This window comes from Rattus norvegicus, chromosome 18, assembly GCF_036323735.1.
Source record: "Rattus norvegicus strain BN/NHsdMcwi chromosome 18, GRCr8, whole genome shotgun sequence".
In the NCBI taxonomy this organism is placed as follows: Eukaryota; Metazoa; Chordata; class Mammalia; order Rodentia; family Muridae; genus Rattus; species Rattus norvegicus.
In genome coordinates, this window is record NC_086036.1 from 86,019,045 (window position 1) to 86,033,375 (window position 14,331).

A 14,331-nucleotide genomic window follows, 5' to 3' on the forward strand; every position below is an offset into this window, starting at 1 on the left:
TTTTCACGTTTGCCTCTTCTTGGTTTTGTATCAACTTTCTACTAGCCTTATTGGATAAACTAGTGAATATTCTCTATTGCTCCTATTACGGGAAGTTTGAAACAATTTGATAGATACTTTTATGTGCCAAATAATTACTGCAATAAAGGATTTTCAGACAGGTGTTAAAATGGTATTCTGAGTTTATTCTATGAAAATGTTTCTGGAAGTCTTTAATGACTGAATAAGAAACTTAGCCAAGTATGCAGTCTTCTTCAATGTGGGTGTGTATCATGCATATTCATCTTAGATAGAACAAAAAGGTGATGGAACGGGTGGGGATCCACACTGTGTTGGGACATAACTGTGTTGCTACTGCCTGAATTCTTAGGTTTCAGAATTATATCACTGATTTACACCTTCAGAGCATGGGTCTTATTTTGTGAACCACCTCCAATAAAACTTTTCCTACTATTTTTGTTTTGCTGGAGAATTACCAGTAATAACTGATTTTTTAAAAATAAAACTAGATCATAGATCAGCATACTTTAATTACTGAGCCTTTCTTTATGGAATTATTTCAAATCTGAATTAATTTATACAAAGGCTAATTCTAAAATCAATTTTATTCTTGAATGTGTTTTCCCTGCTTTTAAGGTTTGAGCTTTAAACTTTTACATACCTATTTACAAAGATGTCCATCCTATTAACTGCCTCTGCATATATAGTTGTATTGGTTACTTTTCTCATAGCTGTGATAAAATACTTGAAAGAAGCCATTGATTTTTTTTAAATAGTTTGAGAGGATGACAACATGACTGGGGAAGGTGCTGAGGAGAGGCAGGTGTAGGGCAACTGGTTACATTGCATTGGCAGGGAGGGAACAGAGAGCCCAGGTTCAGTGAAATTTGGAAGTCCTCACCTTAAGGCTCTGTTTCAGCCAGCTAGGCATCATACATGCATTCAGGTTTTTAGAACTTCCCTAGAGAGCAAAACTAGCTAAAGAATAGTTGCTCGAATACATGAGCCTGTGAGAGACACTTCTCACATATTGCCTTGTCCCTTTCTCCCTCCCTTCTCCTTCTACTGCTCTGCCTTTGCATGCTCTGTCTTCATAACATAAACTCTAAGACCTAATGTAACCCAAATCTCCTGACGCTTCATTCTTATTTTTCAAAAAAAATCTCATCTAAGTCAGTGACTGCCACAGGGACCTACAGTTTTTTTAAAAAAATACTATTTTTATAAGTCATAATGTAAGAACGGATGAAGGAAGTTGCAATACAAAAAAATTATACTCAGGATTTCAGTCCACAAATAATCAGGAAACAGTAAAACATAACCAAGATGTTATAATTAACTTCCCCTTTTTTAAGTTTCTGAAGATTTTCTTTTTATTCTTTCACATTTTCAAACATGTTTATGATGAACTTGGATCACTTACACACACACACACACACACACACACACACACACACACACACACACACTCGTCCCCCTTGTCATACTAAAACTATTCTGGAAGACCTACGTATACTTTCGTGTCGGGTGGGATAGGAGGGGTGATGCTGCTTGCATAAGCAAGGCAACTTAAGAAAATGTCACATACACCACCAGAGCAGCTGTTAACTGTCATAGTTCTGTCATCCACATAGTAATGGACCAATTTATATGATTCTAAATAGGTTTACACACAGAGGTGTCAGAGCTCAGCAATCCAGTCTTTTAATTTACAGCACGATTTCCCATTTATTAGTGTACCATCCCGGTGCCCAAGTGTGTTCACTGGACTTGGTAGCAATCTTAAAACATGTGACAAAACCTAGGCTTGCAGTGCATGTCGGACCCTACCTCTCCTCAAGCACTAAGCTCGCCAGACAAGGTCATACATGCATTCCGGTTAGAGTCCTGTAGCACATTTGCGCCATCACAGGAAGAACCCCGCACGGATTCCCACGCTCTCCAGATCTCTTACTCAGAGAAGACTCCGTGAGAACTTGAATGCGCATGCGCACTGCTCGGGCGCATGCGTCGCATTCCGCGCATGCTCACAAGCTACCACCGCTGGGCTACCGGGATCCCAGGAGGAGGCCGGCCTACCCCGCCCCGCCCCGGTCCGGGTGGGAGCTGTCCTGCGTCCCCGGTCTTCCTCACTTTCCTTTCCGGAGAGGCGGGCGCCTGGCGCGGGCGATTCTATGTCTCTGCGCGCGCTCATCACGGGATTCACGCCGCGCTCCATGGCGAATGCAGCGGGGCGGAGGAGCTGGGCGGCCCTCCGGCTCTGCGCTGCCGGTGAGGAGCAAGCGGGGCGGTGGGGAACGGGTAGGAGGTTGGCCCGAAATGAAGCCCGACAGTGGGGGCCGCACCTCAGGGTAATTAGGATTTCTACTCTGCCTCCTCGGTGGGTCAGACTTCCTCAGTGGGACTCTGCGTGATCCGCCGCCCAATGCTGAGAGGCCACTGCTACCTTCTCTGCGACCAAGAAGGTTCCTTGAGTATGGATGGAAGGACGAGGATTTTGAGCCCTAACTTGACATAGGTTCTGAGTCTTGTTACAGTGGAAGGCTTTTCTTGACCAACCTAAGAGAGGGATGATGCCCAAGGGCAGATCCTGGTAAGATGTCCAAGACTGGTTTGAAGAGGCCAAGCATCTTTAAAGCTCTCAGCCATCTACTTTCAGCACGGAGTTTTTGGGTTCTCTGTGGTTCACCCCTGACTCAGCCACCGATTTAGAACCCCCTGTGAGCCAGGCACTGCCCTGGAATAAGAGTTAGAACTAGAGTCTAGTGTTTTCTTTTTCTACCTGTTCTGAGGAATTGCATTTGGATTTGTCACTAGAGACAAAAAGTTTTTATCTCTAGGCCAGCAAATTAGTGAAAAGGAAAAATTAAAACGAGTGGAAATATGTAGAATTGTGTAGAAATATGTATTATGTGTATTCACCTACAGTGCTTGCCTTTCGCAACATGATATTGCATGCAGAGTAAATTTTTACTGAGTGGATGAACTACTTATGCTTCTGTGTCACTTAAACCTTATAATGGATCGTTGGTGAGTGTTTTTGGTACATAGTAAAAAAGTTCAAACATTGTATAAGCAATTTAGACTTAAGGTAAAAATCAAAATAGTAAATCATTTATTTTCTACATTTTGTTCTTTCCAGTTATTTTACTTGATCTGGCTGTCTGTAAAGGATTTGTAGAAGATCTAAATGAATCGTGAGTATATATATATATATGTGTGTGTAAAATACTATTAAATTCTATTTAATTTTGTCTACCTCAGATGCCATCAAAATATCCACACATGAATCTAATCTTTTAATAATAGGTATCGTGGTGACTGATATTAACATTGACAATTTCGTTTCAGGAGTTGTTTAACATGCTTCCCGTTTACGTGCAAAATGGAGGGGCGCCCCAGAGAATTTTGCTAATAGTTCTAAGATGAAAAACCAGCAAATATTTCGATAGTGTTTCTTTCTTTTGGTTTAATAATACAGAGTTACTGCTGGAATTCAGTGTTTAATGAATAGTATAGCAGGTTTATTCACAAGACCTTGCTCGAAGTAGGTGGGAAGTCAAACTTCATTGCAAAACTAAAGGTCAGTCTTTTTGCCTTGACTGTAGCTGATAACAATCTCTTCCCTGGTAGGCCACATGGGTTCCTTTCCCACACCAGATTTGGTATACAACCAGTCTCTGGAGGAACTTGTTGTCAAGGACTCAGGCCTCCCATGCCAACCAAGCTCATGTATACCAGCACTTGTTAGTATCTTTATTAGAGACTTCACCTTTTTCATGCACTTTGCTACTAAAATGTTCTTATCAAGGTCTCTAACTTAGTCACTTTCCCACTTTCAGAGAGGCAGAAGACTTTTCTTCTGTGTTCCTCATAAGTGAGATGGATTTCCCTGTCCATTGCACCTGCCTGATGCTTGTATGGTTTCATGATGGAAACAAACAATACCTACCAAGAAACTACCATCCTTTTTATCTTATGTCTTTCATTGTTAAGAGTAGATGAATCAGGACTTGTTACTTCCAGTTTTCCGTGTAGGTGTGTGTTTGAAGTTTGTAGTGTATGTACATGTATGTGAACACAATCTTTGCATGCTTATGCAGAGGACAGATGGTTACTCTGATAGTCCTACCCTTGCAGCATCTAGCAAACCCCAGCACTCTTCCTGGTTCTATTCCTGTAACACTGAGATTGACGGTATAATGTTAGCTTTTTTTTTTTTTTTTCTTGAGGGTACTAAAATCTAAATCCTGACCCTGCTTGCACAACAAACTCTTTTACTCACTGAACAGTTTCTGCAGACAATTTCAACTTGTTCCTTGTGCCCTTCAATCACCTTGGCACCCAACTGTTAATAGAATTGCTGTTGTAAAAGCTTGATCAATTGAACTCTTAAGGATTACCAAGAAGTATGAACATCCCATGGGCTCTAGTCATAGTGATGAGCACTGAGGTTGTATTTGAAGATTGTTTGTAGAAAGTGTGTATTTAATACCTGTATGGGGGAGGGGGAGGGGATGGGGGGGCTTATGGACAGGAAACCAGTAAGGGGAATAACATTTGAAATATAAGTAAAGAAATATATCTAATAAAAATTTTAAAAAAGAAAGTGTGTGGGGTTGGGGATTTAGCTCAGTGGTAGAGCGCTTGCCTAGCAAGCGCAAGGCCCTGGGTTCAGTCCCCAGCTCCGAAAAAAAGGAAGAAAGAAGAAAAAAAAAGAAAGTGTGTATTTGAGGAAAATTCTTTGAAATCAGAAAAGTAGCTTTATTTAGCTCAATGATGGGGCTTGTCACTCTCAGCCACCTTTACACACTGTTCTTATAATGGTAACTCTGCCTGAGGAGAGGGAAGTTTCACCTTTGGTAATCATTTTGCTCCCTACATGATGCTCACCTAAAAGGCTCTTCCATTGGAAAATATTAATAGAGTATCTTGCTTGTTAGTTGAATGTGAAAACTGAAATATATCTTGTGATGGTACCGGCCGGTGTTGCCATTCAGATCCAAAAGACAGTACCCCATGAAAAGGGAATTCCAGTGTGATAAGGAACCAAAACAATATGAAAAAACATGTCCCATTTGTTGCATCCTGATGAAAGCTAAATAATACTATGCAGGGAGACTTCTGAAGCCCAAAGTCAAGCTGTTCTTATAAGATGAAACATATTGGACCCCTTGGGTTGTCTGTAATATCATCTAGACCTGAGCCCCAGTCTCTGAGTGTGTTTTGTCATCCCGTACTTTGGGCTGACTTGCTCCGACTCTTTCTGGGCCTCTGTGGCAGATTTGCTTCCTGTTCAGGTTTTCTAAGAGCATTGCATCTGATGGTGGCCCTGGAGTTATGAATGAACTAGCTGATGGCATTTTACAAGTTTATTATAGCCTGGAATGAATCTCAGACATGTGATCCCAGTGCAGCAATTCTGGATTTGTTTCACAGATATTTTATGGGAACTGCATTCTTTACCAGGAAATGATGGGACTCCTTCTAAAATCCAAGTTCTTAATATAAAGAAGGGACCAATCTTGTAAGCAGTCTTTTCTGAGCTTCACCTAGCCCCCTACATTACAGGTTTAAAATGGAATAGAGGAGTAAAGAACTGAGACATACACTATCATCCCTCAAGACTCATGGAGATTAGTTCTAGAATTTTCTGTGATAACAAAGTCTGGATGCTTAAGTACTTATTTGTATGTATTTTATATACATCTTCCTTTGTGTTTTAACTCATCCCTAGAGTTTATGTAACACCGAACAAAGTATAATGTTAATAGTTTTGCTGTATTGATACTGGAATAATGACAAGAAGTGACTAATACTGTTCAGTGTAGAGGAGCCCCTTGCTAAGAATGGAATACCAGATAAAGGAAGCAGACCACATTGGTGGTTTTCCTCCAAAATTCTCCTTTCTTTTGTTGGAATTTTTTCAATTCTTTTGTCATTTTTCAATTTTAATTCTTAAAATATTTACTAAATAGCATAAGATTTAGCAGCCACTGAGTAAAAATTTTATATAAAACTTTTATTTAGAGAATTTGTTCAGTATTGATAAATTCAGTATTCTTAAGTAAGTTGTACATTTGTAAATCATACTAGTTGCAATAATAACTACCATTGGCAGGGATATTGTTTGTGAACATAAATATAAAATCAGATTTTTTTTTTTTAGATTTAAAGATAATCGAAAAGATGACATTTGGCTTGTTGATGTAAGTATGTAAATTTAAGTATCATTTTTGGTCTCCCTTTTTGCAAAGAGAACAGTCTGTTTTCTCCGATATTGCTACTTGTATTTCCTCCCATATGTATGTAGGTGTGGTATGTGTGCATGTATGCATGCATATTTGCAAGTGTGTATTCACAGTGTACATAGCTGGTGTCTGTGCCTGTGAAGGCCAGTGGTTTATGTTGTGTTCTTCAGTTGCTCAGCACCTTGTATAACATGAGACAGGCTCTTTCACTGATAGATCTCAAGATTTTCTCTATTTCGCTATTTCAGTTAGGTGTCTTGCCCTGGGCATTCCCTTTCTCTTTCTCCTGTGGACTAGGATATGTAATCTAAGTGGCATGTACCCGGCTGGGTTGGACTTGTGTTTTAGTGATCCAAATTTTGGTCCTTAGAGGAGTATGGCAAGCTCTTTACCAGCCATCTTCCTACCCCTATTTAGATTTTTATATTTAAATGACCTTAAGAACTTTCAAGTTCCTGACAAAGAAATTTATTTTTGATGAGATGCTGAAAGTGAAGTCATTCTGTGAGAAGCTGGGACCATTTCTTTTTCTTTTTTTCTTTTTTCTTTTTATTAATCATTCCATTCTTTTACATCTCAGATGATATCTCACTTCCTGGTTACCCCCCACAAGCTCCCCCATTCCAATCTGCCCTCTCTTCCCTCCACTTTGCCTCTATCAGGGTGCTCCCCACACCCACCCACCATCTCCCACACCAGCCCTCCAGCATCCCCCTGTGCTAAGGCATCAAACCTCCACAGGACCAAGGGTCTCCCCTCCAACTGATGTCAGACAAGGCCATTTTATGTATCTGGAGCCATGGATCCCTCCCTGTACACTCCTTGGTTGGTGGTCTAGTCCCTGGGAGCACTGGGTGGTCTGGCCAGCCAGTGTCGTTCTTCCTATGGTGTTGTAATCCCCCTCTGCTCCTCCAGTCCTTCCACCAGTCCCCCCACCAGGGTCCCTGAGCTTAGTCTGGTGGTTGGCTCCAAGCATCCACATCTACATTGGTCAGCTGCTGGCCAAACCTCACAAGACCATTTCTTATAATAAAGTTGTGGATTATATCTTGAGATTATATTATGATTTCAGTATCGACTTAACTCATTTCTTTATTCTTTTACAGGGTTGAGTTATTTTAACATAACACATTTTTATATCAATACTGAGCAAAATTAGCAAACTTAGGGGTTTGCTTTTACATGTATCAGAAGAAAAAAAACCAGTATAACCCATGAAATGGAACAAGATAGCAAAATTGGTGACTGTTAAAGGTAGAAAATAGAGCTTGAAAATTTACCGCCTAATTTTTTCTCTTCTTATTTATGTTTGAACATTTCCATAGTGTTGAGTTTAAAAATAAGCCTCATTTCATGAAAATTCATAAATATTATGTTAACATCATATAACTCAAGAACCTAATTAAACTCTGATGATTCTGAAATTTGAAGTGCTGTGGTTGTAATCAATCTGACTTGTCCCTGTGCCTAACCTCTCAATGATCACCCATATCCTGCCAGTGAAAACAGAATTCAGCTAATGCACCTACCTCTGTCAAATTTTCGTACTAAGAACAGATGTTTACAGTGAACACAGGCTGCATATGGTATTGTGCATACATGTTTATCTAGTGGTCTTATCTTAATAAATATGGACACATTTGCATAGAATTAAAGATTTTAAATCAATGTTTCTATTCTAAATAGATAGCAATAGTCAATTAAAATGAAGTTAAAATATTAGTTTTGAGGTATGTATCTGGATTCATGTGTTTTATTTTGTTATATTGCCACTTAAAATTATCTTGTCTGAAACAGATTAATAGTAGGTTACTTAAATAACTTCTTTAAATTTATGGTTTATCTTCATGGTGATACAGCTTTTTAGTGTGTTTTCTTTATTTTTGTGTAGTTTTATGCACCCTGGTGTGGCCATTGTAAAAAACTGGAACCAATTTGGAATGAAGTTGGGCTTGAAATGAAAAGTATTGGTTCTCCAGTTAAAGTTGGAAAGATGGATGCTACTTCGTATTCTAGTAAGCTCGTAGTTAATAATTGTATTGTTCTAATAATGGAAATATTTTAATTATAACAATTTTTAGGGTAAGTAGAAGAGACGTTTTGTCATATAAAGTTATCTTAATAATTTAAGATTATATACTTTGAGTTAAATGAATTATCCATTAAAATTGTAATGCACGGTGTGAGCTTAATCTTAATCATAACACAGACATGTAAGCCCTAGGGCCAGAAAAGTTGAATTTGTAGGAATAAGCTGAGGAAAAAAGATAGAACAATAAGTAGGCATTTAAAAGATAGATTGAGAAAAAATATAAGTGAAGATTAGGAAGATACTGAAAGTTGAAGATGAGATTAATGAACGGGTACAGAAACGGAATGAATCTGAGACAAGTACATGGCACCTCATAAGCCAGATCTGCCCTGCTCCCTGTTTTGTATACTGCTGTGTAGACTGTTTTCATGCATCATTGTCAAAACTGAGTTGTGACAGAAACTATATGTCCCAATAACCAAATGTTTACTAGGTAGTCTTAAGGGAAGTGATAACAGAAGAAATTAAACTTAGAGAAGTCTGGGGTATCATAGCAAACTGAAGAGCATGGCTTCAGAGAAAGCAAGATTGGCACTGCCAATTGCTTTTATGTGTGACACTGAGAAAGTTTAAGACCTTAAACTTTTGCTTTATTGGTAAACAATTCATTGTGATCTTTCTTTTACTGGTTATTTTGAAGATTGAATGCTGTGACACATGTAAACTCCTTTGTGTTCAATAAGATTGGTTTCCTTGTCTTTTACTTATGAAAGCAGAATTATGTTATATGGCAATACGTATGCTTGCTCTCTTTAAAACAAAACAAAAATGAGACAGGATCTTTTCTCTGTAGTTCAAGCTGGCCTGGAACATTCTCTGACGTCCTAGGGTTCATGTCAGTCCTTTCCTCCGTGTCCCAAGTACTAGGTTACAAGAATGAACCAACATGGGGCTGGAGAGATGGCTCAGTGGTTAAGAGCACTGACTGTTCTTCCAGAGTTCCTGAGTTCAAATCCCAGCAACACAGGGTAGTTCACAACCATCTATATTGAGATCTGATACCTTCTTCTGGTGTGTCTGAAGTACAGCTACTGTGTACTTATATGTAATAAATAAATCTTAAAAAAAATTAACCATGATGGTACCCAGCTATTTTCTATGCACTTAATTATTATTTTAAACCCAGTTATAACTATTCCAACTCATGTGTACTCTGAATTTTGTTGAATTTTTTAAAAATTCTTTTCAAAAGTTCATGTTAGATTATTAAATAATTGTAAGAAAAATGTCATGCTTTTTTTCCTTTATGAAATTTTAATACTTAATACATTCACTCAGGTTTATATACTTTTCTTTTCTAAGTACAAGGCTCGTGTTACTTAGTTTTCTCAGTTTAAAAAGAACTATATTTATTCTTTTTCTTATCAAGGCATTGCTTCAGAGTTTGGAGTTCGAGGTTATCCAACAATTAAGCTGTAAGTCAAGTGTTACATGTTTAGATCTATATTTTTAATAGTCCACTTTGCTTATATTTTATTTATTCTAGTACTTTCTTTAGAGAGTGAAGGTTTGGGTTCAGCCATTGTTTTTAAGCCAAGTGCATGATCAAAAGTTAGAGACTACATCTCTACACATTTCATATTTAAGTATGTGGTACCCAGCTAATTCACTAAATGTGTTCTGAGGGTTTACTGTGTAGCATGCACTTACAGCATAAGGTATACACTCATTAATTATGAAAGGTCTCTTGAGTAGCCCCAGTCTGTGTTCTGCAAATCACATCTAACATATTTCATTCTTGTATAAAGAAACTAACTTCATTAAAAAGAAAGAAAGAAATCAAGAAGAAAATTGATAGATAATTATTTCAATCTGTGGGTATAGATCAAGTCTACTAGAGAAATTAAGTTGAAAAAATGGTGTGGTGATTCTAAAGAGAATTATTTTACAATGATTTTGCTGCACTTCCCTGTTATTTTCATTAACCATATTTTGATACTATGAGGTGCTAAGCAGTTGTTTTCAAGGTGTTTTTTTTTCCTCTGATATTTTAAAACCCCAAATTTTACAATTTTGAGTAAATATGTTATTCAGGGGAGGGGGTGTTGACATTTTTCCTTTGTGTGTGTGTGTGTGTGTGTGTGTGTGTGTGTGTGTGTGTGTGTGTGTGTCTTTTTTTTTTGAAAATTATTCTTCTATTACAGTGTATGTTAATGGTGCTTTCTCTTTGTTATTAGGAGTTCTGGTTTTTCTTATTGTTCTTTTTATCTGTACATTTTGCTAGATATAAATTTATTCATTAACAGGTTTTGTGGAAGATAATCTAAGTTTTAGGAAAGCTATTTTTATGCCTCATTCACGATGCAAATTAGAGGTTTTACCACCACCAAAATATTCTAGTTTTGTCTTTTTATTTTTCACTTGATGGGGAGTAATTAAAATTACTCTGATTTAAGTTCTTGATTGTAAATGTGCAAATTACTCACTCTCCAGAAGCTATATACTGTAACTTTTACACTACAAAGTAAAATGTATTCCTGTTGTGTGCGTGGAGTACAGCCTTTTCGTGTGCATCTCAATTTGCTGTTCCTCAGAAGACACAAGTGTGCAGCTCCTAAAGCTTTCTCTTATTTAGTGTTTTGTACATTTTAAGTTTATACTTTAGTAGAAGGAGATTGAGACTAGATATGAAGAACGTTAATTTCCAATTCTTACCTTTAATTTTTAAGATTAAAGGGAGACTTGGCATATAATTACAGAGGACCACGGACCAAAGATGATATAATTGAGTTTGCTCACAGAGTGTCTGGGTAAGTTCGTTTTAATATTTGAAAGAAAATGTATTTTAGTAGATCACATTGGATATACATATTTTAGATATTAAATGTATTACATGCAATTATGAAAAATATAGATATGTAGCATATACAGTGAAATTCTATAATGATATATCATAATTTGTAATATATATTAATTTTGTGTTTAAGATAATTTCATGTTTAGAATTTTTTCTCTAATTGTAATCCATTTTCAAATTTTTATTGCATATATAATTTATATGTAAATTTATTTATATTATGTACTGAATTTATTTATAAATATATGTCCTATTTATAAAAGACATCCTCAGCTGCTACTTCATCCCCCTCTCACAGATGCTTGAAACTGTGACTAGTACCAGATCCTATGAATGTACTCTTTTTCTTTCTCTCAAAATATCTTGTACTTTTAGATTTTCACTTAAAGGAAGCACTTGATTTCCTTCCTTTAGTGTCTAGATTTCCAGTATCACTAACTTCTGCACTTTGGGTCCATTGATGGTGTAAGGATTATTTGCCTTCAAACCCTGCAATTCTCTCATAAATGAGTCTGGCAACTCAAAGGGCTATAGAATTGCAGATGGGCAGGTTGTGTATACAACATGCATATACTAGACAAAGGGATGATTCACTGGCTTTCTGTGTACTCTTTGAGAGAACCCAGTAAACAGTAGGGTGCCCCATTACTCAGAACAGTGCACAGTTTAAATTATGAACTGTTTTCTGTGGAAGTTTCTAGTTAGTATTATCAGACCATAGTTGTTAATTGGAAATATGGAAAATGAAATTAGGAAAATCAGTTAGCAACTTCATGAATCTTAACTTTTAGAAATTTTTTTTATGTTGGGATGCTATATATCAACTTATGTCTCTTGTTCTCTAATTTCAGAGTCTTAAAAGAAACCCAGAATATTATTGTTCTTATAGACTTAGGATTTCATCCCTAGTTTGTGGTGCTAAAAACATTTTTAAATGCATCTAAACTAATTTTCTTTCTATCACATGTTTTTTTAATGCAATGTATTCTAGCAGTATTTGTTTAGTAAGTGACATAGCCAAACTCAGTGAGCCGTTTGCATTGAACTACAGATCTTTGACTTATTGCTGATCAGAAAGTAGATTTTTCCACTAGCAATTCCTGATGATTTGAATGCTATTTCTTTAAACGAAATGTCTGTGTCTTGCTAAGATGTAGAGAATATCAGTGTTCATAATTATATTTATAATATGTGTGTATCTTTTTGAAGAATATTTGTCAATATCAGTTAATCTATATTGGCTTTGAAGTTTATATAGGCCCTTTAATAGCTTGACAAAATATGTTAGTAAATAAATAGCTTGAGGTTAAAACAGGATAGGTTTGTTGTGTAAAATTATGCCTCAAAATATTTGTGTAAATGCACAGAATTATGAATGATCTTTATTAGAGTTTGTGATGCTTATACATATAGTTTCAATTGTATTTTTTCATTGTGGTTGCATGTTTCTCTTCATTTTCTTTGTGAATAAATAAATTTGAAATGAATTAATTTGAAGTAAGTGAGGCTAGTGGTATGCACTGGACTCCCATGGCTTCAGATAGCTTTATATTTTGCAGTTATTGAGTGCATTTTTTCTTAACCCTAGGAAGGGGTTCTCCTGGAGTGAAAGTACTCCAGAGTAGAGGCAATTTCGTGACTCGGTTCCAGAGTTGCATCACTTCCTGGTTAATTACGAAGGATTGAAGCAGAGGCTAGGGAAAGTGATGCAATGGCCGTAGCCCTGTGTGCTTTGAAGGTGTTCACTTTTACACAATAGGTTCTGTTCATTTTGTAAGGTTTGTGGACTGAAAGTATGACAATCTATACTAAGTTTTAAAAAAGAAAGCATTTATTCATTTAACTGTTTTATGAGTGATATATTTTATAGTAACTTTTAGTATAATTAATTTATCCACTTGTTTTTAAAATAATTGTATAATAAATTTTATGGCATAGTTTTCTCTTTGTGCTAGTGTAACTTGTTTCCATTTTATTTTTCTGAAAATAAATAGTAATATAAATTGGAAGTTTAGCTTTGACCTCTATAGGATACTTACGGAATATGTAATATTTAAATTGACACATGTTATATAAATATTAACTCTTGTTGACTCCCGAGATACTATTTCGTGATCCGTTTCTGTAAATATGCTTTTGAAGCTGAAAGAATTCTCAGGTGACTTGTCTTGCTTTTAGCCAAGGACTGTAAGCAGATGATCATTCTGTGTCTCACGCATCAAAAACTATTGATTAGTATTGATGAAGTCTAAAGAGATGTATTTGGAACTGGCAGATTTAATTTTGGGTACTACATAAAGTGTTACTGTGTAGTGACACACACCGTAGGCTGGAATCTTACCTGGATGGCTTTGGTGGTATACTTAAGTGCAGAAAAGCATGGCTAGAACATTAAATGTGATTAAATGTGATCAGATGTCACATAAATAGCAATCAGCTGTGCACTATCTTTGGCTCACACCCATTTGTTTTGTTTTCACACAGGGCTCTAATTCGGCCTCTTCCAAGTCAACAAATGTTCGACCATGTACGGAAGAGGCACCGTGTATTTTTTGTTTATATTGGTGGAGAATCACCCTTGAAAGTATGAAATTATCTTTTTCTTCCACATAAACAGACATGTTGTTGTAATTTTGTTTGCTGTGGAGCTGTGATTTTACCAAGACTTTAAAGCAAAATATTTTAGTTTAAGTATTTTTCACAATGAAAACACTTTCTTTAATCTCTCTTACTAAATTTGCAATTGTGAAATTGAAGTAAGTGAAATTTGGCTAAATATTGCCTGCCTTAGTATTTCGTATGTTACTGACCAGATTAATTAATTTTTCATCACTTTTTAACACTTTAAGTGAAAGACTGAAAACTGCAGTGCAAATGTTACCTTTTTAAAGCAAAGCACTGTGCTGTTTACTAAATGTGTGCGTGTGTTTGTGCACGCCTTTCTCACGGTCACCACCAGCATCGTTATTCATCATTGCGAGTCTCTGTTAATAAACCTGGGTCGGCTGTGTGTTATAATCCAGCACTCTGTGAGGGGGAGAATAGGAGCACTCAGTTGCAATGATTGTTTGCCTTGACAGCTGTGTGTTTGGTTTGGCTATAGTTTCTTCTTTCACTGAAAGCTGACGTGGTAGGAACTTCTTCTGCTGCTTACAGATAGCTTTAATTATTAAGTGAGAAATAAATTGTGA

At 36.6% G+C, this 14,331-nt stretch overlaps 1 protein-coding gene across 2 annotated transcripts in view; it reads left to right on the forward strand.

Annotated features, from left to right (window-relative positions):
- The first annotated feature begins 2,092 nt into the window (after positions 1 to 2,092).
- Tmx3 (thioredoxin-related transmembrane protein 3) overlaps positions 2,093 to 14,331 on the forward strand; it is a 32,889-nt gene continuing 20,650 nt past the window's right edge. The window contains exons 1-8 of one of the 2 annotated variants that reach the window (XM_039097376.2): positions 2,119 to 2,271; positions 2,929 to 3,030; positions 3,143 to 3,197; positions 6,170 to 6,209; positions 8,143 to 8,266; positions 9,713 to 9,758; positions 11,013 to 11,093; positions 13,625 to 13,724. In XM_039097376.2, the coding sequence (XP_038953304.1) occupies positions 8,209 to 8,266; positions 9,713 to 9,758; positions 11,013 to 11,093; positions 13,625 to 13,724 (285 nt within the window). In that variant the 5' untranslated portion in view covers positions 2,119 to 2,271; positions 2,929 to 3,030; positions 3,143 to 3,197; positions 6,170 to 6,209; positions 8,143 to 8,208. Of the gene's footprint in view, positions 2,272 to 2,928; positions 3,031 to 3,142; positions 3,198 to 6,169; positions 6,210 to 8,142; positions 8,267 to 9,712; positions 9,759 to 11,012; positions 11,094 to 13,624; positions 13,725 to 14,331 lie in introns of both variants that reach the window. The other variant, NM_001400798.1, reaches the window with a different exon arrangement.